The sequence below is a fragment of the Suillus fuscotomentosus genome, assembly GCF_016647785.1.
Source record: "Suillus fuscotomentosus strain FC203 chromosome Unknown F5891scaffold_11, whole genome shotgun sequence".
In the NCBI taxonomy this organism is placed as follows: domain Eukaryota; kingdom Fungi; phylum Basidiomycota; class Agaricomycetes; order Boletales; family Suillaceae; genus Suillus; species Suillus fuscotomentosus.
In genome coordinates this window covers 523,786-551,322 of record NW_024539523.1, presented here as the reverse complement: position 1 = coordinate 551,322, position 27,537 = coordinate 523,786, and the positions used below count along the sequence as shown (strand labels likewise).

The 27,537-nt window shown below is 48.4% G+C and overlaps 7 protein-coding genes across 7 annotated transcripts; 2 read left to right on the top strand and 5 right to left on the bottom strand.

Annotated features, from left to right (window-relative positions):
* Positions 1-3,130: 3,130 nt before the first annotated feature.
* F5891DRAFT_946142 (uncharacterized protein) lies at positions 3,131-4,018 on the bottom strand (the record flags this gene model as incomplete). Its single annotated transcript, XM_041374656.1, has 3 exons — positions 3,131-3,517; positions 3,578-3,790; positions 3,869-4,018. Coding segments are annotated over 3 exons (750 nt in total), but the record flags the coding sequence as incomplete, so codon positions are not given.
* A 6,612-nt stretch (positions 4,019-10,630) lies between these two features.
* F5891DRAFT_1184876 (uncharacterized protein) lies at positions 10,631-12,292 on the bottom strand (the record flags this gene model as incomplete). Its single annotated transcript, XM_041366496.1, has 10 exons — positions 10,631-10,684; positions 10,801-10,897; positions 10,947-10,969; positions 11,021-11,107; positions 11,161-11,362; positions 11,416-11,612; positions 11,676-11,788; positions 11,817-11,853; positions 11,915-12,133; positions 12,197-12,292. The coding sequence occupies 10 exons, from the start codon at positions 12,290-12,292 to the stop codon at positions 10,631-10,633; spliced, it is 1,125 nt and encodes a 374-aa protein (XP_041229509.1).
* Positions 12,293-13,127: 835 nt separating this feature from the next.
* On the bottom strand, positions 13,128-13,674 carry F5891DRAFT_1184875 (uncharacterized protein; the record flags this gene model as incomplete). The annotated part of the gene is made up of 4 exons (XM_041366495.1): positions 13,128-13,261; positions 13,317-13,397; positions 13,458-13,547; positions 13,614-13,674. The coding sequence occupies 4 exons, from the start codon at positions 13,672-13,674 to the stop codon at positions 13,128-13,130; spliced, it is 366 nt and encodes a 121-aa protein (XP_041229508.1).
* A 3,515-nt stretch (positions 13,675-17,189) lies between these two features.
* On the top strand, positions 17,190-19,916 carry F5891DRAFT_1184874 (sulfate transporter family-domain-containing protein; the record flags this gene model as incomplete). The annotated part of the gene is made up of 12 exons (XM_041366494.1): positions 17,190-17,306; positions 17,367-17,421; positions 17,477-17,559; positions 17,610-17,672; positions 17,721-18,013; positions 18,066-18,217; positions 18,276-18,530; positions 18,582-19,213; positions 19,269-19,384; positions 19,440-19,521; positions 19,576-19,682; positions 19,733-19,916. The coding sequence occupies 12 exons, from the start codon at positions 17,190-17,192 to the stop codon at positions 19,914-19,916; spliced, it is 2,139 nt and encodes a 712-aa protein (XP_041229507.1).
* A 143-nt stretch (positions 19,917-20,059) lies between these two features.
* F5891DRAFT_60573 (YebC-like protein) lies at positions 20,060-21,478 on the top strand. Its single transcript, XM_041372439.1, has 8 exons — positions 20,060-20,315; positions 20,376-20,447; positions 20,506-20,527; positions 20,580-20,686; positions 20,740-20,816; positions 20,878-20,934; positions 20,989-21,154; positions 21,203-21,478. Exons 1-8 carry the CDS (start codon positions 20,223-20,225, stop codon positions 21,440-21,442), a joined length of 834 nt encoding a protein of 277 aa, XP_041229506.1. The 5' UTR covers positions 20,060-20,222; the 3' UTR covers positions 21,443-21,478.
* Positions 21,479-23,374: 1,896 nt separating this feature from the next.
* F5891DRAFT_906499 (limkain-b1-type NYN domain-containing protein) lies at positions 23,375-23,949 on the bottom strand (the record flags this gene model as incomplete). The annotated part of the gene is made up of 3 exons (XM_041373553.1): positions 23,375-23,562; positions 23,630-23,854; positions 23,910-23,949. Coding segments are annotated over 3 exons (453 nt in total), but the record flags the coding sequence as incomplete, so codon positions are not given.
* A 931-nt stretch (positions 23,950-24,880) lies between these two features.
* Positions 24,881-26,333, bottom strand: F5891DRAFT_60342 (S-adenosyl-L-methionine-dependent methyltransferase). Its single transcript, XM_041372434.1, has 6 exons — positions 26,244-26,333; positions 25,965-26,191; positions 25,822-25,905; positions 25,558-25,771; positions 25,404-25,504; positions 24,881-25,353 (listed from the first exon to the last, which is right to left on the bottom strand). Exons 2-6 carry the CDS (start codon positions 26,030-26,032, stop codon positions 24,993-24,995), a joined length of 828 nt encoding a protein of 275 aa, XP_041229504.1. The 5' UTR covers positions 26,033-26,191; positions 26,244-26,333; the 3' UTR covers positions 24,881-24,992.
* Positions 26,334-27,537: the final 1,204 nt, after the last annotated feature.

The window sequence follows — 27,537 nt, the reverse complement described above, 5'->3', positions numbered from 1 at the left end:
CTCTTTCTAAAACACATTTTCAAGAGATTTGGTCTCCATGATAAAGTAATCTCCGATCGCGGACCCCAGTTCTTATCAAAATTCTCAATTGAACTCGCGCGACTCCTCAATTACTCACTAGCCCCCCCTACCGCCTATCATCCACAGACTGACGGACAAACCGAACGACTGAACCAAGAACTTGAAACATACCTTCAGATGTATTGTCAGAACAATCCCTCTGAATGGGTAGAGCATCTCCCCATGGCAGAATTTGTCCATAACCACAGAAGACACTCTGCAAAAAACACGTCTCCCTTCTTCATCATGATGGGATATGAGCCAAAAGCTCTCCCACACTTACTTCCTGAATCAGACGTCCCCGCTGCTGAAGAACGAGTCAGAATTCTTCAAAAAATAAGAGAAGAAGCCACCTCCTGTCATAATATCGCTATGCAACGCATGGCGGAAAGATCCTTTGGACAGAAATATCAACCATGGAAAGTTGGAGATAAGGTATGGCTATCAGCCGCCAATCTCAGACTAAAACTCCCATCCCGAAAACTGGCACCCAAGAGGTACGGCCCGTTTGCTATCAAGGCCGTGTTATCTCCCATCACCTTCACACTCCAACTACCACCGCAATGGAAAATCCACCCCACGTTCCATGCTTCGCAATTATCCTCCTATCGCGAAAATAATGTGCACGGTGTAGGGATTCATTTCTGGTTGGGCTTGTAGAGACTGTTTTTACCTTACCTTATGTTGGCACTTTTGTAGCTTACATAATCAAGCAATCTTTTCACCAGTTACCAGTATGAGTCAGAGTCCTCAGTAGTTTTTATGATATTTCCTCTACTCTGAGCCTTGAGCCTGGTTCAGAAACCCTTTAGGGTCGAATAGCAGCTAGGTTCTGCAAGACCCAACACATTGTTCAGACTCACCATCTGAATTGTTGTACCTTCAACGGCCCGAACTTCCTAGAACCACCACCTGATGTTCTAGAAGAAGAAGAAGAATATGAAATAGAAGCCATTCTTGCGCATAAAGGAGCCTGGAATCGTCGGCGATATCTAGTATCTTGGAAAGGATATTCTTCTGCCAGTAACGAGTGGATTCCCGAAAAGAATCTGGAGAATGCCGAGGAAACGCTCAAATCCTATAAAACCAGAAACGCGCTTTGAGATTACTCAGTACCTCAACGACATCATTCTTACCCAGATACAAAACCTACAAACAGAATGCCCTTCCCCACATCCACCTACACGCTCCCATACCAATCCACCTTCGATGCCACCCCCCTTGATTCCAATGACGAACGATACGAAACCTTCATCACCCAAGCCGAAGACCTCACCCTCATTGAGGCTGCACTCCTCTGCCCCCAGCATGCCATCAAGCTCACCAGAGTTCTCTTTGAAAGAAACGCCCATTCCATCAACCTCCTTATTAACATCATCCGAGCCACTGAGATCATCGAGTGAGTCTGTCGCCTCGTCGAAGACAACACGGTTCGCCACAGTCTCATGCATATGCAGAGGTGCATACGCAACTTTGCTTTGCGCCTTATTCCTGAGGAAGTTAAAGATGATATTAGAACAGTCATCCACATCGTCGCAGAACAAACCGCAGGGGTTGCTCGCCCACCTTCTCCTACGAACCCCACAACCACAGATGGAGTCGCTCCTCCCTCTTATCAAGACGCCGTACCTACTTTGTCCTCTGGTATTCCTAATGAGTTACTGGCTGCGGTCAATAATCTCGCACAGACGACTGAAGCAATAATGACTTCCCTCAGAGAAGAGAACCCCCAACCAATCCCCGTTCCCGCTCCCGCCATAGAAACTATCGAACATCCTCCTCATCTTTACTCAGCGTTTTCCGCCACCCGCGACGAAATTGCTGAAAACCCTAACAACCAGTACCTCTCCCACTATGAAGTACAAGATCTAGCCCATGCACTATCCGCGCTCCATATCCATCCCCCGCTTGTCATTCCTGACTCGTTATCATCGCACACATTCACAGATGGGATTGTACCCATACTAGCGTTAGGACAAACCCAACCTGCCACTCCTGCTGAGCTAATCGCGGAGGCGGAACAACAAGATGTCCCTCGTGGACACCCAATACGCCGAACCACCCCCTCTAGGAGAAGAATACGGAGCCAGCATGCCCGTAACGATAAAGGAAAGAAACGTGCTACTAGTGCTGATGAAGCGCTCAGCCCTAAGCCGGGCCCATCTCCTCTACGGGCAACCACCTCGAACCCAGATGAGAATCGTGTCTGCAGATACTGCAAAACGCTCGGACATAGGCAAGTTCATTGTCCCGAATATTATTGCCGTGTTTGTCGAGAACTATCCCCCGGTCATCTCTCGTTTTATTGCCCACATTACATCGGAGAAGCTCCTACCTCATTAACCTGGAAGGATGAAGGATTCTATCATACCCTCACACTCTGGGAGAACGACAGAGACGAAGCATATGCCACCCAATGCAGGGAGGAAGAAGCGCTCTATCTGGAAGAACGCATGAAAGGCGGGTCGGACGATTTTGAGTATTCTGACGACCCTATCTACTACACTAACCAGGATGATTGAATCTGGTAGCTTCAACCTTAGTAAGGGGGTAATGTTACAATCACTTTACTCCTTACTCAACGATTCACTATTATGCATCACCTTTTCTTCGCTCTTGAATTCCCCTTTTTGATCTGACTTCCATATTCGATCTGTGTACTATTATCCCACCTTAGCCTTGGTCCGTGCGTATATAGTGTCCTATTTAAGCACGTGTACTTTACCTAGAAACGTCACTTCAATCTTACTAGGTTTTATCCAGAACTTCCTTCACTTAAGACCACCAATCTTAAGTCGTCAGAACCGATCTCTTAGTTAAAGCACTCCTTTAACTAAGTCTACGAACCTCTTCTTATTTGAAGGGCTTTACAAATCTCAGCAACACGAACGCTCTGTCGAGCCCTTGCTGTTAGAACTATCCTAGTTCATAACAGTAAGCTTTATGAGTGCACAATCAAAGCGCGGAGACCCATGAAAAGAGGGATTGGACTGGAGGTGGTCTGTTGACTGTTTCCAGTTGACGGTACTCTCATAATTGAGCCTGAGGTAGCGGTATTCATGAATCTAAGTCATATGGCAGTTAGCAGCGTGAAACAATGAAAGATAATCAAAGAGTAGTATACCTGGAAATCAACCGGAATAGTAATCCATCTCGTCAAGTGGAATCCATACGTAGGCAATGATATGTTGACAAAATTAGAAAACTTCCTGCAAAAGCCTTGAAACGCTGTGTCCTGAGCACCGCGCCTGTTCTCGATGTCCTGAATGGTAATGGCACAACTTTGAGGGGAGCCGAGCTTGAAATGTCCATTATGATTGGTGTGATCAACATGGTCCTCATCGCTGAGTGCATCGTCGTCACCGCCTAAGGCTTGCAGGCGGTGCTGTTCGTCGAGGGTATCAACACGTCCTCGCAAAAGCAGGGCTGCACATTTGTGATGATCAACGCGAAGGATCTACAAGTATATACAAGCTGCTGTTAGCAAAAAAATAACATGAAAAATCAATGCACATACCTGCTTAGCAACGTCCTTTCCATTGGATTGATTAAGATAGGCCGCTTTCAGCGGGCCATGGAGCTTCTCATTTGGGCGTGTGCTATAGTTACGTGCCACACCTTTTGATTCAATGTCCCGTTGTGCGTGTTTCCAAAGGTGTGTCTTGGGAAAGTTCCAGTCCGTCTTGATGTCCTCAATGGAGGATTTCATTGTGGCATATTCAACATAGTCCTAGTAGATAGTGTCAGTAGTACCAATGACAATTCAATGAAAAGAAAGACAAAATACCTTGAGTGCAGCATCATAGACGAGGAATTCAGAGTCTATCATTTCAAGTGTCCATTCTGTATGGACATCGAGCCTGATCAAACTATCCAATTGCAGGTAACTGCGAATGACATGAAGAAGGCGGTAGCCTTCTGAACTGACTTGGCACTTTAAAACACTGAGTGCCGCATAAAATGCTTGCTTTGCGATAATCAGCCACGAAATCACCTCTTAGTCCCACACTAAGTGGCACCCCGAATCAGGACCCCGGACACCACACCAGGTCACTGCGCTCAACGGCGCCAACGTCGCCCAACGGCGATACCCAAGTACCCGACTTTAATCAAAAACCAATTAAAAACCTCAAAAAACATAACCTAGATACTAACTTTCACAGATCATGGCGTCAGGAAAGGCGCCTGAAAAGAAGGGTCTAAACGGCCCAGGCCCACCAGCCACTCGTAGTTCCAACACCGCAAAAACCCCCCTACCTCAGGAAGACATTGAAGCTATCACGAGTGCCGTGAAAGATTATGATTCGGCTGAGCAATACCTAGCCAGCGCTTTGCTACGCCAAGCCGACGAACCTCTCACTTTACCACACCTGGTTGGTATCCTCTTCCAAATCACGCAAATGGTCAAGACCACACCACGCCCTGTCATCAACGCTATCCGTGCGGTAGCCTTCATCCTGAAGCAACAGGCGGCCTCTGAACTTGCCAAAACTGTCGCACAACAAATCACAGAATCATTAACCCCCAAAATAGTGAACAGCATCATTGCAGCCATCGCCCCGCAAGTCGCCTCCATCCTCACCACCTCCGAAACCCTACGGGACATGCTAGTCCAATCGACGACACTTCAAAACTCAATTAGCTGGGAAAGAGATGAGCAGGAGGGTGAGCTTAAAGTCGCAGCAGAAAGATTTGAAGAAGCAGTGGATACGCTATATGAATCTATCGAAGATTGCAATAACTCGTACAAACTCCTCATGCCCTCCCTCGAATTCACTCAAGATCGACTTAACACCCTATCGACCCAGCTCTCACAGCAGCCTCAAGTACAGTCAACATTGCCGAACGCGTCTGTCCCATCTCGCCCTACCTACAGCTCAATTGCTGCCTCATCCATCCCCCCAGCAATGGAGAAAGCTGTCGTGAGAGCCTCCATTCGTGCAAAACAAATTCTCCTGGATCCTACACCAGGCAACTCGCTCTTCGCTCCAGATGCTACCAATGCCTCCATCGCCAAGAAAATCTCGGATATCCTTGCCAAGACCGAGACCGAAGATACCCCCCCTGGGGAGGTCAGAGCCATCCAGCGTCTCCACAACGGGGGCTTGATCGTTGAGTTGGACAGCGAGAACCTAGCAAATTGGCTGAGGAGCCCAGTTGGACGACTGGCTTTGGAATCTCACCTTAACTCCACAGCCTACATCCGCGACCGAACCTACGCAATTGTTGCGCAATACCTTCCCATCGCCCTTGACGTCACCCGTGAGGACTTCCCGCGCCTCATCGAAAGGGACAATCACCTTCCTCCCAACTCCATTGCGTCCATCCGTTGGATTAAACCCCCTCAACGTCGTTTGCCAGAACAACGCTTCGTGTTTGCTATAATGCAGGTAAAGGATGCTGCTATGGCTAATGACCTTCTCAAAGAGGGCATCTGCATCAATGCCCACCGGTACATGGTCCACAAGGACAAGAAGGAGCCTCTTCGCTGCGCCAAATGTCAAAAGTTTGGACACATGGCACGTAACTGCTCCGCCCCACATGATGTATGCGGTACCTGTGGTGGCCGACACTGGACCTCTCGATGCAATGCCTTCCGAACTGAATGCTGCGCTAACTGCAGAAGCCAAACCCACTCTAGCTGGAGCCGTAAATGCCCAGAGTTCGTTCGTCGTTGCCAAACCTTGGATGACATGCATCCAGAGAATAAACTACCCTTCTTCCCTACTACATCTACCTGGACTCATGTAACACGCCCCGCCAAACCCAAGACTCCAGCCCCAGCTCCACTCACACCATCCCGCTCACTCCCACCTCCCTCCCTCCTGGCCAACCCAACTACACGCTCGCACATTGTTCCCCCCAAACAGACCACCTTGCACTTTCAACCGATAGCCCAACTTTCTCCTGCCCCGGTGACATCTCCTTCGATGATTGTAACACCACTGACTCCATCGGCACCCAATACACCGGCTGCATCTGCCTCTGCATCTTCTCCCCCTTCTGACTCGACCCCAACCACCCCAATCCTGGCACAGACTCCAAACTCAACCCTCTCAACCCCCACACCTACCTCTCCTGCCTCCATTGCCTCAAACTACTCGACTCCTAGCACGACCCCCCCACTAACCCCCCTTAATGTCTGAACGACCGGAACCTACTAATGTTAGCCTTCAGATCTGGCAACAGAACCTTAACGCCTCGTTAGCTGCCCAAGAATCCATGATGAATAGCCCGGAAATCACCAAGCAAGATGTCCTGGCTATCCAGGAGCCACATATAAATTTCCTTCGTAATACTCGTGCCAGTTGTGACTGGCACGTCATATATCCCACTTATCATTACTCACACCCTCAGAAACGCTCACGCGCCATCACCTTTGTTAATACCTCACTCGACACAAACACCTGGAAGCAAGTTCCCTTCCCCTCCTCCGACGTGGTCATCATTCAAATCTGCAGCAACTTCGGCATCTGCACCATCATCAACATCTACAACGACTGCACTCACCAGGACACTCTAACGGCTTTAGACACCTTCCTCGCTCAGAACATTGTTACGCTCCATCCCACCGCAAATGATCACATGCTCTGGCTAGGGGATTTCAACCGCCATCACCCTATGTGGGAAGAGATACGCAATCGGCATCTTTTCAATTACCCCCTCGTACGTCCACTCATTGACTTGATCGCTGACTATGGTATGTTGCAGCTCCTTCCCGGCAACATCCCCACCTTGCAATCTACAGCCACTGGAAACTGGACCCGCCCTGATAATGTATTCGGTACGGAGGGGCTACTCGACGCCGTTGTATCATGCACCACTGAACCCTATCTACACGGACCGAAAACTGACCACTTACCCATCCTTCTAGCACTCAACTTGGAAGTCCCACGCACGACCAGTACTCCACGCCTGAACTGGCGCGATGTCGATTGGACCAAATTCAACAAAACCCTTAGCACTGCCCTAGATCCCCTCCCTCCACTACCTCTCGCATCCGCTGATGAATTCCAGCAGATGGCCCGACACATTACGCAGGCCATCACATCAACTGCAAAGCTACTCGTACCTCAATCCAAACCATGTCCCCACTCCAAATGATGGTGGACTCGCACATTGACCGACATGCGCAAGCGCGTCAGCCGGCTCAGCCGGCAGTCCCACCACATGCGCGGTCTCCCACTTCACCCCTGTCATGAAGAGTACAAGTCAATTAAGAACCAATATGCCGACGAGATCGCGTCGACAAAAAAGCAGCACTGGCTCGACTGGCTGGAAGATATCGAGGGTAATGATCTCTGGACGGCCAACCATTATATCTCCTCCGACCCTAGCGATGGTGGCAAGGCTCGCATCCCGACCCTGGCACTGAAGAAACCTGACGGCAGCATAATCGAGGCAACCACTAACACCGAGAAGAGCACACTGATAGCTGAAGCCTTTTTTCCCCCCCCTCCCAATATAAACTCAGTTCCCGCTGACCAGATTTATCCAGATCCTATCGCTCCCCATATGCCCATCACCTCGGATCAAATCAAACGCGCCATAACTAAACTTAGCGGATATAAGGCCCCAGGCCCCGACGGTATATGGAATATCGTCTTTAAGGAGTGCGCTGCTGTCCTAACCCCCTACCTGGTATCGCTCTTCAATGCCGTCTTCACGCACCGCACCTACTACGACCCCTGGAAGAAGTTCACCACGGTGGTACTACGGAAGCCCGGCAAGCCTAACTACACTGTCCCGAAGGCCTACCGACCCATCGCCCTCCTCAACACCACCTGCAAATTACTCACAGCCGTTGTCGCGGATCAACTGACCTACTTATTAGAACACCACCAGCTCCTACCTAATACACACTTCGGCGGACGACCAGGCCGCTCCACCACTGACTCGCTACATCTGCTCAAAGATACCATCAAGAATGCGTGGCGATCTCACAAGGTCGCCTCCATTCTCTTCCTGGATATCGAGGGAGCCTTCCCGAACGCAGTCACCAAGCATCTCCTGCACAATATGCGAATGCGACGTCTTCCCCTGGAGCTCATCAAATTCACGGAGCAAGTCCTCACCGGCTGCAAGACGCAGCTGCACTTCGACGGCTTTACGTCGGATTGGATCACCATCGACAATGGTATCGGGCAAGGTGATCCTCTTTCTATGATATTATATATTATTTATAGCGCGGACCTGGTCGACATCGCTAAACCCCGCAGGGGACGTGAGTCTATCGCAGAACTAACCTTAGCCTTCGTGGATGACACAGCCCTTGTGGCCATTGGTAAGGACTTTGTCGATACGCATCGCATCCTCAACGACATGTTGGAACGGCCTGGGGGGGCTTTTCATTGGTCCCGTGACCACAACTCACGTTTCGAAACTAACAAATTTGCTTTAATTGACTTCTCTATGAACAGGAAACGTGCCAGACCAGCTATGAATATACAAGGTGCTATCATTCGCCCGGTGCCAACACATCGCTTCCTCGGAGTCATCCTTGACCAGGAGCTCCGATGGAAGGCACAGGTTGACCATGCTCTCGCAAAAGGCTTGGCCTACGTCCTGCAACTCCGCCGTTTGTCCACCATGTCGAAGGGCATACCCCTCCGCCTGATGAGACAATTATACCAGGCCACAGCGATCCCAAAAATGCTTTATGCGGCGGACTTATGGTTTGCACCGGCCTTTCGTGAAGGCTCGCACACCCTCCAACAAGGGTCTATAGGAGTTGCCCGGAAACTCACATCCATTCAACGTATCGCTGCAATTGCAATGACGGGCGCTATGCGAAGCACGGCCACTGATGTACTAGAAGTCCATGCTAATCTTCTCCCCATGACCCTGCTCCTACAGAATGCTTGCCAGCGTGCAACAATCCGCCTAGCCGCTCATCCAGACACTCACCCGTTATATGTCCCAATCAGACGCGCAGCAAAGCACTTTGTATCATCCCTCCACCGGCTGACCCACTTTCTCCAGATCCAACCTGACGACATCGAAGCGCTTACTCCTGCCAGACGTGCCCCCACCACCAAATGTCCCTACAAGACGCACATCAGAATCAGCCGTGAAGAAGCAGCGCAAGAGCATCACACACTCACAGACAAGATTCAAGTATTCAGCGATGGCTCGGGTCATGACGGCCGGATAGGCGCAGCGGCGGTGCTATTCCGCGCCGGAGCACGCCCAAGGACTCTTCAATACTATCTAGGCACAGATGAGGAGCACACGGTCTACGAGGCCGAGATGGTGGGACTCACATTGGCAGCCAGACTCCTTGCAACGGAAAGAGACCTCATCTTCCCACTCTCCATCTCAGTCGATAACCAAGCAGCGCTTCTATCTGGTGAGAGATTTCACTCAAGTCCAGGATCTTATATTGCATCCAAGTTTCAGCGAATGATGCGGACAATCAAGCACAACAACCCTGACTTTGATGTCACGATACGTTGGGTGCTGGGCCATGAGGGGGTTCACAGCAATGAGGAGGTAGACAAAGCGGCGAAGAAGGCAGCGGAAGGCAGACATTGTAGCAGTCCCAACTTGACTCTCCCACGTTATCTTCGTCACAAGACTCTACCCCTCAGCATCTCCGCGCTCAAACAAGCACATCAGGCACAAACGCACGCAAGATGGTCCAGACTATGGCCCGCATCCCCTAGACATCAGCATCTCCACGGCATTGACCCTCGTATCCTACAGCGTTCATTCCTCAAGCTCACCTCCACCTATTCCAAACGCCTGACGGGGCTTATCCTAGGCCTTCGTATCAATCACATTCCACTCAACAAACACCTGTTTCGTCTTGCCAGGGCAGATTCTTCGCATTGCCCTCACTGTCCAGAGACTGAAGAGTCCGTCCACCACTTCCTGTTCGAATGTCGGCAGTATCAGAGAGAACGCCATACTCTGGCGTGCGCATTAGGTCGTAAAGCCACCTCCCTCCCCTACCTGTTGGCTGATGAGAATGCCATCCCCCATCTCGCCCGTTATGTAAATGCAACCCGCCGTCTGAAACCCACGCTAGGTGAAATCTTGATGCCCAAACCGAATCCAGCCTGATATCCCCCTCGCAGATACAACAAACACAGATGAACACATGCCAGTGAAACCCCAACGCTTGACGCGTTGACACCATCCCCACCTCCTCCTACACCTACGCCGCTACTCTCCCTAATTCAGTATAAATCTACTCCACCCTAATATATGCTACAGCTCCTAGAACCAACTAAAACCCTTCTCGCTCGTCAACACGAGATCAATGGCACAACCCTGAGGCCTCAGTCAATCGGAGAATATGACTTCCCAGATAAACCCACACACATCAACCACCCTGTGGGAGACTCGAGACACGGTCCCTGTCTCACTCGTCCTTCTGGACGCTCACAATTAACCTTCTGCACACCTTACTTGATCACTGTTAGGTCCGCGAAAGCGGCCGAGCATGCGTTATTTTACACCACTGCCAGTACTACCTACATGCCAGCTTACTTACAGTCACCCCTTCTTCGACGAATTGCCCACCTAAAAACGGCCAGCGGGAACGGCGGAGTGATGGGGGCACGCCCTACATCACTGCATCTGGGGATTCGAGATGGGGACGGGACATGGGGTCCCGAGGCTAGATAGTAATGTCCTACATAGAGTCTCACTCTCAATGGACAAAAATTGGAAACCAAAAAAAAAAAAAAAAATCAGCCACGAAAATTCAGCATCCATGAATGTATATGTGCGTACCTTGACCAAGTCCCGCCTCTTGTTGCCATCACTAAAGGTGATATGGATGACGGTAGTGAAATGGGTGAGAGCACACCATCGAGAGAACTCAGAGACCCTGGGAGCAAGGGCTTTAGTGGTGTCAATGACAGTAAAAAATGACTTACTGTGTTTCCAAATCGTCCTGTGCCTGACGTCCAAGATCAGCGAGGATTGTCTTCAACTCTCCAAGTAAATGTACCCCTCCTGTACCACCGTGCAGAGTGTGCAAGTCGTCCAGGCTCAATGCCTCGTGAGGATTGGAATTCTCGACAAGCCACAAAACATTCTGAACAAATGTTAGTTGATAGTAAAATTGAAATGAAAGAAAAGTCCACTTACTGCAACAGGGCGCAATCCCAGCCCTTTCAAAACTTCCTCACCTTGAGTTCGGTTCTGTTTGTAAACGTTGAGTGCAGCCTGCACATCTTTTGCAGACCTAATTGGAAACGTTTTCGACAGGTCGTGAAGCTCGTCAAGAGGGACGAGACAGACTGGACATGGGCATTTGCATTGTAAACCATGTATAAGCGACATCATGCATCTATTTATCATGATTTAGAACAAAAGTGAGACTCTGTAGTATATATAACTTACTGTTCCTCATAATCTCCAGAAAGAATCAGTATGATGGGAAACAACCAGCGTAAGATCTTGTCGTAGCACGAATATGAATACCCAGTCTTCGAGAATTGGTCAAGGTTGATGAGAAGCTTGACAAATGACTCGTGCCATACAACACGCTTCATGGTAATGTATCCGAGTTTCCCTTCTTCAGACGCATCTTCAGGAACCTGTAGTTATAGTAATTATATCAGAAACAATTTCAGAGTATGTACAAAGTGAATGGGACTCACGATTGGTAACCACCCGACCGCCACCAATCCCCTCGCCGTTTCAAATGTGGACAGGTAGATTTGCGCAACGCGCCACAACCGGGTACCCTTTGACAGTGCCATGCGAAGAGAGCCTAGTCTTGTCAGCATACAGTATGAAACAGAAGGGGGCGGCATCAAGGTTTTGTGGGAGGCGAGACTGATAACATAAACATGGTTACTGTACATATACATGAGTAATATCAAACATAGTGACATACTTGGATGTCCCACCACCGGTCACCTGTCCACAGCTCATCAAAGAAGTGTACAAAGTCCGTACCATCATGCTTGTAGACGCGCTGCGCGTCCCAAACAAAATGCGGTGCTAACAGTGGGTTATCCAACAAATCAAGAGCCCAGTCCCATAAGGGACGCGCATGTACCTCGAAGACTCGTTCCTCCTTCTTGTAGGGAACCTTGACTTCGTGTTTTGAAAACTAGTATACAAAAATCTGAATAGTTAGAAATGAATATCTTGAAGAAAAAGGGAAGGTACACACCGGTGTCAGCTCAGCCGCAGCATTGTCCAATGCCTTGTGCAAATCAGACTCGTTTTTCAGCATGATTTTAGCTTGGCCCTGTGATATTTGGGCCATGAGGTTGAGCAGCCGGTCAATTGGTTCTTGTTGAGAGCAGTGTCGAGAGCGATTTCAGAGAACTCGAAATCTGTGCGTGATTGGAATGGACGCTGTAGAGACTCGTGCATCTCATAGTGTGATATGGCGCTTTACACTAGGGAGTATACAGCACCAACTCGCAGCATCACTCTGTGTACCATCCACAGTGATTCCTATATGACGCGCAGCTTTCCCGCGCAACGCGCGCCATGCGCGCACCATTCCCGCGCTTCACGATGTATACGCGCGCGCGCATTCCCGCGCTTGCACGCCCTATAGCGCCAGCCATCCAGATGCATCCATCCACTGTCCACCAAGCTCCCTAGTGCGTATATTTCCATTTCCTTTATTAGCATAGTTCCACCTTTATTTTTATCATAGTTTCTCACTCATATATATTTTTACATACCTACTCGGTAGCGCTTCGGCTCCGCATGAGCGCGCTTAGGCGCGCTATATAAGCGCCAGCAGTACATACTATTATTTACCTTACTTTTCACCCAACTTTACCTAGTACTTACTACTTAGAAAGTCGCAGTAGAAATCTATTCATTAGGACAACACATCTCACATCCTTTATCTTGCTTATATCTTCACATAAGTTTAGTCTCTCTTATTTCCGCTTACACGCGCGCGCTTTCCCGCGCTTCGCGCTAATACGCGCGCGCGTTCCCGCGCCTTCGTACCTTGCGCGCACCTGCGCTTTCTCACGCTTCGCTGAAGCGCGTACCTCTAGATCTCCGCTGCACCTGCTTCCCCTTTAGGGTCGAATGCACTTGCCATCTCAAGTATCGCAGACTAGGCAACGCACGACCTACAACTTTTTAGATACAGTCAGGAGCATTTCTTTGTTCCTCTCAGTATTGTTGTTTCTACAACGCCATGGTTCTTGCTCTGCAGGAAGCGCTTGCATCTCAGGAGTGATGGCCATACTGGCATCGGATAAGACTGTAGCATAAACAATTTTTAATCAATCGATGAACGAGAAGATGTAAGTACATACCTGGGCTGGGAACACCCTCATTTCCAGGATCGAACTCCATAACATTGTGACCATCCGATGAAGGACTACCTATAGGTGCAGCTGAAAGATCATTTTGGAAGTGTCAGAGCAGTGCGATCAAACATGAGCAGATTGACATACCTTGTCCTGAGGCTGGTGGTCCAGGGTCAACCTCGATTGAATGTGATGGGCCCGCAACTGCCATCAAGGCTCGTCGAGCTTGATGGCGAGCTAGTTCCATTATGATCAATGTCAATAATGATTGATATTAATAGAATGAAATTGGAAACGACTCACCTGTTCGTTTGTTTCGATCGTATTCTCGATTAAAGTTCTCTTGATCCTGCGCATCGTGCATCTTGCACTTCGATTCATGCCGCTTGAAGCCCTGGGATTTGAACATTTCACCGCAGTGGGGGCATTTGGACCCACTAGTCAGTGTTTTTTGGGTATAATTGTACTTACTTCTGCTTGAACAGTTTGGTGCCATTGATTTAACAGTATGGTCAATGCAGTTTGTACAGGATGTGCAGAGAAGAGAAGAGAATGGCGCGACCTTGTGGCAACAAAGAGGGATGTTCTGATAAGGTCACATGTTCGATCTTGTAAGGCGGCAGCATTTTAATACATATTAAATACATAACGCGCCTTGCCAGGCACTTCGATTCCTTAAATGGCACTTACAAGGTCCCTTATAATGCACGTGAGCAGCCTTCTAAGCCGGCGGTATTATAAAGCTCGTTTATCTTTTTCTGACATGCTTCTGTGTTGCCTCGGACTTCTGCAGATGTCAATGGATTTTCCAGCATTGTCTTCATTGGTCCTGGTAAATTCAAGCCTGAACAAATGGGACCCATGTTTTGAGTGCAGAAGAATAAAATTTATTCATTTCTTCTGGTTGAAGCATCACAATCGTCTGTATTCTGATATCCTACTTGAACCAAACAATCTAATGCTTTCTCTCAGTGATGATGTGTTGCCTGGATAATCTGATCATGTAGTTGAAAATAACGAGCTTGATGTCTAGAGAGTTTTTGAGGAGGAAACAGCTGGATTTCAGGAGCACCCAGTGGAGCTTCTGTTAGATGTCGAGTCCCAATATTCTGGTGTGACAATGCTTGAGAAAGTGAGTGTCTCCAATCCAGGGTGTGATAACATCAATGGACACACATTCATGGCTGCTGCGCTCAGGAACCTGGTTTCTGCACATTCGACGCTGCCAAATCATATCTTGCCTTGATGTCTTTATGCAGAGTCAGGGTTCTGGCACGACCTAGCGCCGCTATGAGATTTCATTTTGCAAAATGTGTTTGAGCTCTACCCACCTTACTAGTAACTCTCTTTGATGTGCTGGAGGGCGAAAAGTATAATTAGATGGAGCCAGCACTACAGGAGATGCTTTCTCTCAAGGGCCTATTTCTCTATGCCATTACATTCTGTCACTATCGCCAATTGCCCCACTCGTGTTCAGTAAAAGCATTTCTTACAAAATCAGCTTCCTCCTTTGTTCTCACCACCTCTCTGTCACTTCGTCCAGTTCCAATAAACACCTATCTTCAAGCCTGAGGTACTCATTAGGATGAGTGGTGACAAGCTTTTCATTGAAGTCTCAAAGAAGGCAGATGTTTTCTCGTCCATGACCTTGTGACAGTGCAACATACACATTGAATGGTGTAAGTTCTCCACTTGGTGGTTGTGCGATATCAACAATTGTGTTGCTGATTAATTGTTTGACCTTGTGATTGGTAGTCCATAAACGCATATGCTGGTGCTAATGGCAGTTGCATCTGCGTCACAACTTCTTCATGGCGACCAATCATAGTACGAAATGTCCATTGCATGAGGACCAATGGCAGAATACCAGAATCCAGATTCTCCAGGCTTTGGCTTTGGTATGGTTCAACTTGATGAGAACATATGCTGAGGATAGCGCAACTCTACAACAGCATTTTCTCGATGAAAAGTTCGACTTGTGCTCGTCCAACACAATTTCCACTACTTCTCCTCTTGCCCATTTGCAACATCCAGATCAGTTTCGATGTTAAAGGTGACCATCACCTTCATGCCCACTGCCAGCTCAACCATGTTTGGTAGTGATGCACATTCATCCTGTTTTGTTTGTTTCCCTGTCTGCTTCATAGCCACTGCAAATCTTTCAGCCAGTGTAAGTTGCTGTCCTTGCACTGTGTCCATTGCTCAGCATATAATAAGTTGATAGAAACAAGCTCGCACATCTGGTAAGTCCAACTTTCAAATTTGCACGTCTCTCACATCCATCTCAACCTTTACTCAGAAACCATCTAAAGACCACACTTGTTCTATATATTAATATGTTATACTACGATAACACAATTTGCGTCACCTTTTTGAACATCACTCCACTGGCTCATCCCTCTCCAAAGTACTAGTATGGTTTCATGTAGTGTACCACCAATGATGTACAACTAGTATACCACATGTTCAATGAATGTCGATAACTATCATGATAGTACACAACGTTCACATTCAAATTCGAGCCAGTGGGACAAGGTTCCTGCTGGCGAAGCTCGGCCCTTTCTAGTATTGTAAATACCTGGCATAATTTGTAAACTTTCTCATCTGCCAACTGCTGCAAAGTTCAAATCAGTACACTACAATGCCCATGATGTACACCTTACAGAGTGCTACAGTGCCACAGCCTGGTCCCTTCTGTACAGCAAAAACCTTCCAGTGACACCTTAAATAGATCAGAACAAAGTCGCATTTTTGGCATACTAAAATGCTAGACGCAGGAGTTGAACTTGGGACTGCACAAAGAGAATTATGGTGTCAGACCATGCTTTTGGTTTAGCACCACGTGGCACCCCGACTAGGACCCCAAAAAAACTAGTCAAGTTACCGAGCTTTACCGAAAATTCCATTTTTACTCTGAGTCCCACTTATAATAATAATATAGATAGCAGAATTATGCTAGTCCTTGTGATTATGTACTATATATCGTGGTGTGTAGTCTTCTACTTTCCTCACTGGTTCACTGATGTATGTTGGGGTTAGAATCAGTACTTAACGGGGAGGCATGATGCATGATGGACGAGCGTGGGATATTTCCCTTTTCGAGAATTTCGATGCATCATTCCAAGCATCATAGCATCAGTCACAATATTTGCCTATCATATGCGTGGCTCCCCACTGCAGTGTTGACTGCAGCGCTGCAACTGCAGCAAATTATTGCCTCAAAATGACAAGGACGGCTGGACCAGTCCTCTAGTGCAGCAGCTATGTTGTGCACTTACCGCGACCTCAGTCCTCGTCGTTGGTGCCAATTTGAAACCAGTTACCAGACTGAAAGATGGCTTCCGTGGCTGCGCAGTGACCGCAGTCGTCACGAACTTGACCCGCTCCAAGGCACCTGCATTCTATTGACCCCTGGATCATTATATTTGATGGCACCATCTATTGGTACAATCGTGGACCAGAACGTGGAAGCGGAAAAACATTAATACTTCGTGGTCAGTAAATATCCAAAGTCCAACTGCTTGACTGAGAATAGATGATGAATTATAACCCAGCGCATATAACATGTACATGTGGACCGATGTGAACCCCCTGCAAATCAGCTTGAAAGTCATAGCTATCGTCAATTTGACCATCAATGGCGTGCTCAGTCGACATCGGCGTGGTATGATTCACAGAAAGAACGTAACTTGACGGATCAATCTGGAATGCCGCATCTATAAAATGGATACCCGTCATCAAGTCATTCCGGTTTGCTCGCGCGGTGGCCATTCTTCACAACATCTGTTGCATCTGTCCACACAGCGCCCAGCTACCCACAGTAAATATCTACCCGACCCTCTCATTCCCGGGCCCATCTGAGCCACTAGTAGTTCGACCATGCTTTCAACAGCAAAGCGTGTTGTCAATAGAATCATTGGAAATCCCGAACAGACAGTGACTACAATCACCACTGAAACCTATTTGAAGGGAATCGTGAAAGATCCAAGGCATGGGGTACGAAATCCTTATACTTTTCTTCACCCTGAGTGTTTGATTTGGAGAATCTTATTCTAGGCGGTGAAATACTTGATCAGTCTGTTTCCAATCTTTGGATGGATCACCCGATACAGTGAGACAATTCATTCTCCCTTTGACAAGCTCAGGCTAATCGTATACGTTTTCAGATTTGGGATGGCTTACTGGTGACCTTATTGCTGGTCTTACCGTAGGAATGGTGCTAGTCCCACAGGGCATGTCATATGCAATAGTAATATTATGTCTTAAATCTTGTTCTCGTTGATTGACAAGCCTTCGTAGCTTGCCTCGCTTCCTGCGCAGTACGGTCTGTATTCATCCTTCGTTGGCGTCCTTGTATATTGCGTACGTGCACGCTACCTTGGATAATCGCGGCGCTAAATTTACTCCTAGTTCTTTGCGACTTCGAAAGATGTTTCTATCGGACCAGTGGCAGTTATGTCGCAAACCGTGGCTCAAATCATCATTGCTGTAGATGCACAGTACCCTGGTAAATGGGCTGGCCCACTGATAGCCACCACGTTGGCCTTTGTTTGTGGATTTATCGTACTCGGGATTGGCCTCTTGCGCATCGGCTGGATCGTCGAGTTCATACCCGTACCAGCAGTCAGCGGGTATATGACTGGATCTGCGATAAATATAGTTGCAGGTCAGGTTCCTGCCCTCATGGGCATTACCGGGTTCAGGTAAGCGTGTCAGTCATTTCAAACGAAACGCAATTTGTGACATATCTCATAGTACTCGAGCTGCCACGTACGAAGTTATCATCAATACTCTCAAGGGACTTCCCGGTACGAAACTAGATGCCGCCTGGGGTCTCACAGGCCTTTTTTCGCTCTACGCAATTCGCATCATGTGTGATCACTTATCCAAACGGTACCCCAGACGAGGTAAGCTGTGATTTATGTAGTCCTCCCTATGACGAAACTCTTATGGCATCTTTTCCAGCCCGACTTTTCTTTTTCATCTCAGTTGCAAGAAATGCTTTTGTGGTGATAGTGTTGACCTTAGCTTCTTGGCTGTACTGCCGACACCGTAAAACCGCCTCCGGTAAATATCCGATTGCCATCTTGGAAACTGTTCCCGCAGGATTTCAAAACGTGGGAGCCCCTGTCATCGATAGCGAGCTCGTCAAAGCCCTCGGGCCACAGATCCCTGTCGCCACCATAATTCTCCTTCTTGAGCACATCGCCATTGCCAGATGTAAGTCACCGATCATCTGACCGTTATGCCCTTTTGACACGCTACTTGCAGCATTTGGACGGGTCAATGGATACAAGATCAATCCCAACCAGGAGCTCATCGCCATAGGCGTCACGAACACGCTCGGCACTATATTCCATGCGTATCCCGCTACAGGATCGTTCTCCCGCTCTGCCTTGAAGTCGAAGTCGGGTGTGCGGACTCCTCTGGCTGGTATTTTCACTGCGATGGTTGTCATCGTTGCTCTCTATGGCCTTACCCCAGCCTTTTACTGGATCCCTAGCGCTGGTCTTTCGGCCGTTATCATCCACGCGGTCGCTGATCTTGTCGCGTCACCTTCCCAAGCATTCTCTTACTGGCGCGTTTCCCCCCTTGAGTTTCTTATTTGGTTGGCTGCAGTCCTGGTCACCATCTTTTCGTCTATTGAGAACGGCATCTACACCTCCATCTCGGCATCGTTTGCCTTACTTCTGGTTCGCGTCGCACACCCCAGGGGATATTTCCTTGGGAAGGTTACCCTGACACGCAACTCAACTGAATCACGAGAAGTCTTCGTTCCGTTGCGCAAGGATGACGTAACAAACCAATATGTCAAGGTTGACCCTCCTACTCCGGGTGTGATCGTTTACCGCTTCGAAGAAAGTTACCTATACCCCAACTGCGCCATCATTAATTCCGTCATTGTTCGATCATGTGAGGGAGAACATGAGACGTGGGATTGACTTCAGCACGATAAAGATGGCCGATCGTCCCTGGAACGATCCCGGACCAACTCGTGGCAACTCCCTGAGTGCAGAGGCAGCCAACAATGAAAAACCTGCTCTTCATGCGATTGTGCTAGACTTCTCTGGAGTGTAAGACATCTCACCTTGGTCTCCTTCTACCAATCAACTCATTTCTTATTCCCAGATCTCAAATTGACACCACATCTGTCCAAGCTCTCGTAGACACGCGGAACGAAGTCCAGAAATGGGCAGACCGTCCTGTAGAGGTCAGTCGGAGTCATCCCACCACGCTGCCTAGCTAATGTAATGCAATACTACAGTTCCATTTTGCTACTATTTTATCACCCTGGATCCGGCGTGCTCTGGTAGCCGCAGGTTTCGGCATCGGTACCCCAGCAGTCGAGCTTCTAACGAAACTGCATCTATTGTATCCCACCGTGGCGGTCGCCGTGATAAATTATTGGATGATGCCTCCAGCGTAGGCGTCGAAGACATCGAGGCCCACAGCGAGTCTGTCCCTCCTACTTCGGGAACAGTGCCCATTGTCCCCGTTGAAACCCCCTTCTTCCATTTCGATCTCACTAGTGCTGTCCGCGCCGCGGAGGCTGGTGTGGAGAAACTTCACGAGAGAGCTGAAACTCCACCGGCGAAATATATCTGATTGGTTTAAGTTGAACGATTCAAGATTGGACGACTGCACGAAGGGACACTACTTATTTACAATAAGAATATGTACATTCACACGCCGGTATACCTATGTATATTGTAATCTGTATATTTTGTAATGGTTCATGATCTTCATTGCAGAGGAAGGTTGCCATTGCGACCTGCACTCCGACAAGTTGGATTCCAACATCTGAAGTGTTGTTGTACTCAGGGACTGTTAACGTATTAGGCAAGCGAAAACTAGCACAGTAACTAGAACGTTACATAACTGGACTGCCAGTACACTACTTGAGTTTGCTGGATGCTCCGCTTGAGGCTACCGTCTGCCTGGCCCCGCGCATCACATGCACGACCATTTTCCAGGAGCTCAACACCGTACTCAGGTCATAATAAAGTAAGATCTACTTCCAACTCTTGGCCTTCAGAAGCTCATAGCACCTAACGCGCCTACTAGTGGTCCAAAATAAAGCAACGAAAAGGTGCAGAAGACGCCAAGAAATCTATATTGTACGGCAAAGCCGCCAGCGTAAGCCTCCTCCTTTGCATGTCTTCCTAATGGACGCGCCACACGCGTTTGCTAACAGGACATTCTTGCCGCTGCCAGGAGTACGTATGTTTCCACGCGCACCCAGTTCAGTACCTTATGTCCCGCATTTAGATGGCGGGTCGCCGATTATTGAAGAGAATTCTATGTTAGCTACTGCCGTCCGACGCGCAAAAGACGCCGGTGTCCCGAAAGAGAACATTGAGAATGCTTTGCTCAAGGCACGTACTCCACGCACTCACCGTCCGCTGTCGTGGCTCACTGGGTCCTACAGGCTTTCAAAAGGAAGAACAACAATGGTCAAGCTGTCACTTATGAAGCCATGATGCACGGCTCTGTGGGCATCATCATGTAAGTGCCTACCAAAATTCTTCGATGACATTGTACCCAAACCAGCGGGAAGAGAATGTAGGACTGATAACGTCAACCGCACTCTCAGTAATGTGAGGGAAGTGCTCAACCGTCATGGGTCCGTCCAGCCCTTTCTTTTTTTCATCAACATGTTGCTTCAATACCATTACAGTGCTCGACAGGCTCCCGTCAAGTTCATGTTCCGTCAGCGAGGATACCTCAAAATTGCTCTCGACCCAAACGATATAGAAGACTTGTTTAACACAGCAGAGTCGACTCAGTGTGCATTTGATTTCGATGAATGGGAAGATGACTCCAGTGGTAGTCGCGGAATAGAGGTACGCCCTCAAATTTTGTTTTCAAGAATTGAATTCATCGAGTCCTAGCTGGCATGTTCTCCCGACGAGTTGTTCAAGTTAGAAGATGGACTTCGTCAGTACATCCAGCAGAACGACAATGCTGAAATACTCGTCAGGGAGGTTAGATGGGCCCCACTGGAAGAGCAAGGAAGCACCGACGATGAGAAAGACAGTGTCTCAAATCTCGTCGAAGCTTTAGAGGAGGACGAGGATGTCACCTGTGTGTCGACTTCCTTGGAATATAGCTCCCTTCTCGGAAACGCTTGATTTATAATACATACTTATACAACAGATAATGAAGATGAAGCTCCGTAACGCCCGGAGACAGTATAGATCAAACTAGCAAGAGCGCTTGCCACTCAGCACATCAGGATGGAGGCTCACCCACGCATGTCCACTATCTCCTCCGCATTGCACAACACCAGCATCCATTGCTTGACTAAAATATTCTGTCAGACTGGACGCCCCAGCTTTGGAATATATCTCGGGTCCAATCACTAAGCCCACTGTTGAAGGAAAGGGCTTCGCCAACCCATTCTTGTGAATTTTAGATAGGCTGGTGATAAGTGGCTGGAAGCAAGGCGGGATCGGTACAACTGGTGGAGGGCTAGGGTTCAGTGAAGCTGACTTGGTGGTCCCCTGTGATGCAGTGGATGATAGCGGCGTCGGAGCCGTGGATGAAAAAGTATTATTCTGTGGTGTAGGGGGGTTATTACTAGTTGAAGGGGTTGATGACTTTGGTGCATCAAGTTCCCGCCTGAACCTTGGGTGCAACGTTATCCATGAGTTGCTTCGAGTCGTCCCCCCACCAAACTCAATTAAAGAAGCTTCTTTCGCTTGCACAGCATAGTCCGCAAATTTCGTTGCGCCTGCGCGCTTGTATACATCCTTGTCAACCCGAACTAAGTCATTAGCAACGTCGGACCTTGATGGATTCAGGATTCCTTTCGACCTTACCAGCAGAAGCTGGTTGATCAACGGAAGGAATTTTGTGGGTGTAAGGCTTCGAATCTTATCTTCGATGGAATCGCGGTCGATAGGAGGCACTGCACACCCTGAGGATTCGTCTTTATTATCAGTGATAACAGATGTTGCTTGTTGTGATCCAGTCTTAACGTTAGCCATTGTAACGTTGGAATCGGAGGCAATCGAGGACGAAGATGGTGTCAATGAAGATGGTGTCGATGGTGTCGATGGCGACGGTGTCGATGATGACGTCGGGGATATGGGAATTACAGAAGGTTCATGGGTGAGCGGAGAATCATTGACAAGAGCAGAGTTCGCAACCTGTGCGCATGAAGGATCATCGACCTCGGTTGAAAGCGGACTAGTGATCGAGACATTTGCAAGCTCGTCGGTACTGCTGTTGTCTCCGTTTCTGTTATTATATCCAAGCGCATCCTTGATTGCCGCTTTGTCCGACATAACGATGCGATTATCCAACATGGCTGAGGTAGGGTCGATATCTATTGATTGTGACAAGGGCGCCGCAGCATGCACAGAGTCCTGGGGTGTATTGCCGTACGAGACGGGGGTACCTCCTGAGATGATACGAGTTTGAAACGGAGAGCCAAGAGGAGCGCCCTGTGGATTCAAATTATACGGGATGGAAGGGAATGGGGATAGTGGAGCGTTCCTCAAGTTCATGGTAGGGGTTAGGTCAGGCTCTGCAACGTTATGGTTGCGTTCTAATCCCGAGCTTGAGCTGGGGGTTGTGACAAAGGGATCGTAACTCGCATCCTGAATTTCATCAGCTATGCTGACGAAATCGTCTGAGAGACTATTATCTGAAAGTTCTGAAAGTGTATCGTTCGGTTTGAGAGAGTGACCTAAGCCTCGGTCGACGTACGAGACAGTCTGCGTCGACTTTGTGGCGAATCTGGCCCGCGACGCTGCAGATCCGAATCTAGGAAGTACAGGTGTCACGGGGACTGTGCTACCGGCCTTCTTCGGCGTGCACGACGATGCAGGCTGAGCAGCATGACCTGAGTCCGTATTCCTTTCTATCGATGATGGCTGCTGCTGTGTATGGGCAGGCGGTGTGGGGAGGGAAGAGGAAATGAGGGTGATAACAGGATCTTCATTCAAATCTCGTACTTCCCGCGACAACCGCTCGATGATATCCTCATCAAGATTACGATAAGGTTGCCGTACCGGTGATGTGTCGGCTTCTGTATGTTTTCCAAGAATAGCGAAATTCCAATCCACCACAACAGAAGCCTGAGACTCCAGGCTCTGTGGAATATTTGGCGCCGAAGGTACGATGAGAACGACATTATACCGTCGAAGGCGGAGGGTTGATACGGCATAGGCATAATCTCGGTCACCGGCTATCAGGATAATGGTGGCAGGCGGAGGATGGTCGTTGGAAAATGCAAGCATATCCACTATTAACAAACGAAAGTTCATAGTGCATATAGTGCATGGTACAGACGCTAGTCGCAAAACACACACCAAGAATCATCTTGTCCACGACGTCTTTCCTGCCGTTGTGGGGACAGTCGGTCATGGACACCCCAGAGGACTGGAGGTCGGAGCGAAATCCGACAGACTTGGGGGACTGTGAGGATACATCAAGGTATGCTTTGAACGATGTGACGTATCCGAAGACATGAGCAATTCGTCGAATGCCATTTACAATGGCATGTCCTTGCGAATTCAAGGGAGGGCTACAATTTTCTGACGGAAGATATACTCCATGAACTATCAGAGGCGACTGTGCGTAGAAACTCACCATAGTCCCAGAAAATAGCGACCTTACTATAGTTTGACATGAAACTCGCATTGGCGAAGGGGGGTATAAGTCGTGTACTCAGGCTGGCACGGGTACGTAGTAGTCACTCAATTCCAGACTCGAGGAATCCAGGTGCCGTAAGTTTATAAACCGCTTCTATTTCGGAGGCGGTAATTTTGCGCCGCTCCTGGGCAGTGCGGCTCGCTCGAGGCTCGCTTGGCAGCGCTCGCAGATATTCGAAGGAGCAAATGCAAATTGAACATGCTTGAATTGTTGTTCTGCAAACAACGTCTCTACGGAGTATTCGAGTGTATTCTACCACGTCGCTGACTTGAAAGCAAAGTCCGACCAGCGCGGAGGTACCCACTATATAGTCTACAGGCGTCAAGTCAATACTACAGTGATCCACAGGACATAGAACGAAGATGTATACACAGGTGCGGCGTTCGCTGGTGGTGCCAGTGATCTTGCAAAGGAAATGCGGCGTGTGAGCAACCTGGCACAGCTGTGCGTGCAGTTCTCACACGTTGGTGAAAGATTGAATGCATCCAACGTGCTAGTTGGTGGCAGCGTCTGATTCTAGTCTTCAGTGTTCTGGCCGAAATCCTTGTTGTGATGGTGTTCATACGAAAGTTTGAAACGCTGGATGAAGTGTTATATTGCGTGGCCTATAATAGAGGACCAACTTGTGACTTGGTCATTAGTTCTAATGAAAGCCTCAAAGATGGAAGCGCCTGGCAGGAAGAAGGAATTGTCGGTCAGCGATCCAATGGAATTACAATAGAAAATGAGTATACCTTGAAGCTTCCGATAACTTGGCCCGAAACTTGGTTTGCTCCTTGGGGAAAAATGTACTGACATTAGCACAGTGCATATTGCCACAGTAGTCTAATACCTGATTTAAGCTGTACGAAATGTCATCATAAGCAGGCGAAGAGCTTTGACTTCGGGATGCACGCAAACGTAGGTAGTCTTCCCAAAATAATGGTCGTCATAGCAAATTTCGAAATACCTGTAAGTGACATAGTCCCGGCCGGTGATCCTCTAAAGATCCGCAAGCCCATGGACGGCTATTCAACGGTTCTACTTCTTTCTTGATATCATCGTGCGAGCCGTATGTGGGTCCTGATACGTGCCCTGCTCCTTGCTGATCCAGACTTTACCATCTCCTCGCTCAAGAATACCTTTGATGCCCTCCGCTACCTTAGCTTTCTCATCTGGAGGGAGCATCGTAATGTAACTCCAACTGAGGGCGCGATCCGTGACAATTTGGTCGGTGGCAAGACCATGATGAGCCCATTGTGCCTCTTCTTGGGGATGAAATAACGAGGTATACTCAGGGGTAGAGAACGCCTGCCTCAAGACATCGAGGCGAAATCGGGGACTGCCATTCCCACGGGCCTCGACACAGTGCTGAACTTGCGCAACCCAACCTGCAGCCTCCCTGCAACGCTGTTAGAAGATTTGATGCAGGAGAGAATTGCAGTAGAGAACCTATCTGCAAGGTACCATACAAATACAGCCGCCCCGCCCTTGTTCAAGATACGAGCGAACTCAGTGAAAGCTTTCCCATAGTCAAGACACCAATGGAATGCCTATATAACCGAGGGATGAGCGTCTGCATCTAATTGAGTCTAGAACTACTCGCCTGTGCGATTATAATGAGGTCTGCCCACCCATCTTCCACGCCGGTGTCGTCAAATGTCCCATTGACAATAGTACAGCGATTATCTTGGACAGACTTCGTCCAAAAATCACGCATGCCACCGCTTGGTTCGATAGCCCGTAGAGTGCCTATGCTCGACGACCATTCGGAGTGAGCCAACAAGGCACGGGTGAACATGCCCGTCCCTGCCCCAATCCTGAAAGTTAATTGAGGGGAGAAAGTATAGAAGTAATGCATTTAACTCACTCAACAATTTTCAATGGTACGGTGCTCTTGGGTACCTGGCTGCGAACATAAGAAAGGTAATCGGCTGGGTACAAGGGGCGAACCCTGGATGCACCCAAATCAACAGAATTAACGCATGCTGGACCGCGCAAATAGTTACCCACCGATCATATAATTCATTCGTCCCAGTCGCGAAGCCTGCCTGTGCGTTAGGATGCACACTTGTCGTCATGGTGCAGGTGAGTCTTAACCCAGACGTAAAAGACGCAAAAACGAATGACTGGGCTTGACTCGTATACGTCGGATCCTAAAAGATAGTTCCACTAGTACTGGCCTTACGTGCAACCCATTCGTCCGAACAACTCAAAGCTGTTGTAGTAGTCACAGTTATCTACATTTTTACGTAAATATTAGCCAGTCGCATGAATTATGATAATCGGTACCCTGTCAACTCCATCTTGACAATTCGCTTGCGAAGCTTGACGGAGTGTTCGTCGATAGAGAGGGACGAGCTCGAAATCAGCCGATTTCTCAATGGGGTCTTCAAGTTAATGCCCGCAATTTATGAGTGTTTAGCCATTTGCATATATTTTGCTTGAAGGCTTGACCAGGTCCAGATCTAGGAGTCTCTAGCCTGCTCTTCATTGATTTATTTCACTGCCAGTTGCTATGGATTACGATGGCATCAAATAAACAAGGCCAGTGGTAGAATAGAACGAATGATGTCATGAATGTTGACTCGAAGCACACAAAGGAGCTGCTCGGAATTTTAGTCAGGTCGTAATGAAAGTTTTCCCGACGACTTTTCTGGGGATAGTACTCGGATACTGTGACACATGCTGTTTGGTAATCTGCGGTTCTGCACGTCGTGTTATATGGGCATTTTCAATCCATTCCACGACATACCCGCTTCGAAGACAACACGGGCCCTTCCATCCTCTCTCAAAGATCTTGCGTTTGCTGCGCGTCTTGAGCGAATTGCACAACATCTACGGAACTTTACGGTTTCCGCGTAGCATCACTGTGGTTGAACAGTGAACTTGCGTGGACTGGGAATATCATAGATCCCAGTCAAGTTTCGAATCACGTATTGTCAGCGAGGATATCTCACAATCGCTCTCGACATAGATGACCTGTTGCCTGTTCAATACAACGGAGTCGACTCAGTGTTCCTTTTGTTTCGATAAATGGGTCGATGACTAGAATGGCTGTCACAGAACAGAGGTGAGCATTGATTTTCTCTTCCGGATAACTGAGCCCATCAAGCCGTACTAAGTTGACACACTCTCCTGACAGAATCCCAAATGCTGAAATACTGGTCAATATGTGCGCCTGAAAGAGCAAGGAACCACAAGGATGGGTGTCTCAGATCTTGTTGAGGGACGAGGGCGTCACTTATGTGTCGACTTCCTGTCCATGAAATACAGCCCTCTGCTAGGGAACGCTTGATTCCCGATATCCAATATACACTCGTACAACAAGTAACAAACTCGAACCTTAACACACATAAACCACAAACCAAACTAATAAGAACGTTTTCCATTCAACACATCACGGTGAAGCCTCGCCCACGCGGTATCACCATGTCCTCCACATTCCACAACACCGGCGTGCACAGCTTGAGCCAGATATTCTTTCAGGCTGGACGTGCCAGCTTGAGAATATGTCGCGGGTCCAAGCCCTTGACCAACTATTGAACGAACAGGCTTGGGTACCCCATCCGTGTGAAACTTAGCC

Coding starts and splice junctions, on each gene's coding strand:
- F5891DRAFT_60342 (XM_041372434.1), bottom strand. CDS start 26,032: ATGACGACAAGTGTGCATCCTAACGCACAGGCAGGCTTCGCGACTGGG. Junction 25,505..25,557: donor ACCTCATTATAATCGCACAG/GCGAGTAGTTCT, acceptor TCGGTTATATAG/GCATTCCATTGGTGTCTTGA. Junction 25,354..25,403: donor GTATGGTACCTTGCAGATAG/GTTCTCTACTGC, acceptor ACAGCGTTGCAG/GGAGGCTGCAGGTTGGGTTG.
- F5891DRAFT_60573 (XM_041372439.1), top strand. CDS start 20,223: ATGCTCCGCTTGAGGCTACCGTCTGCCTGGCCCCGCGCATCACATGCA. Junction 20,448..20,505: donor TGTACGGCAAAGCCGCCAGC/GTAAGCCTCCTC, acceptor GTTTGCTAACAG/GACATTCTTGCCGCTGCCAG. Junction 20,817..20,877: donor GGCTCTGTGGGCATCATCAT/GTAAGTGCCTAC, acceptor AAGAGAATGTAG/GACTGATAACGTCAACCGCA.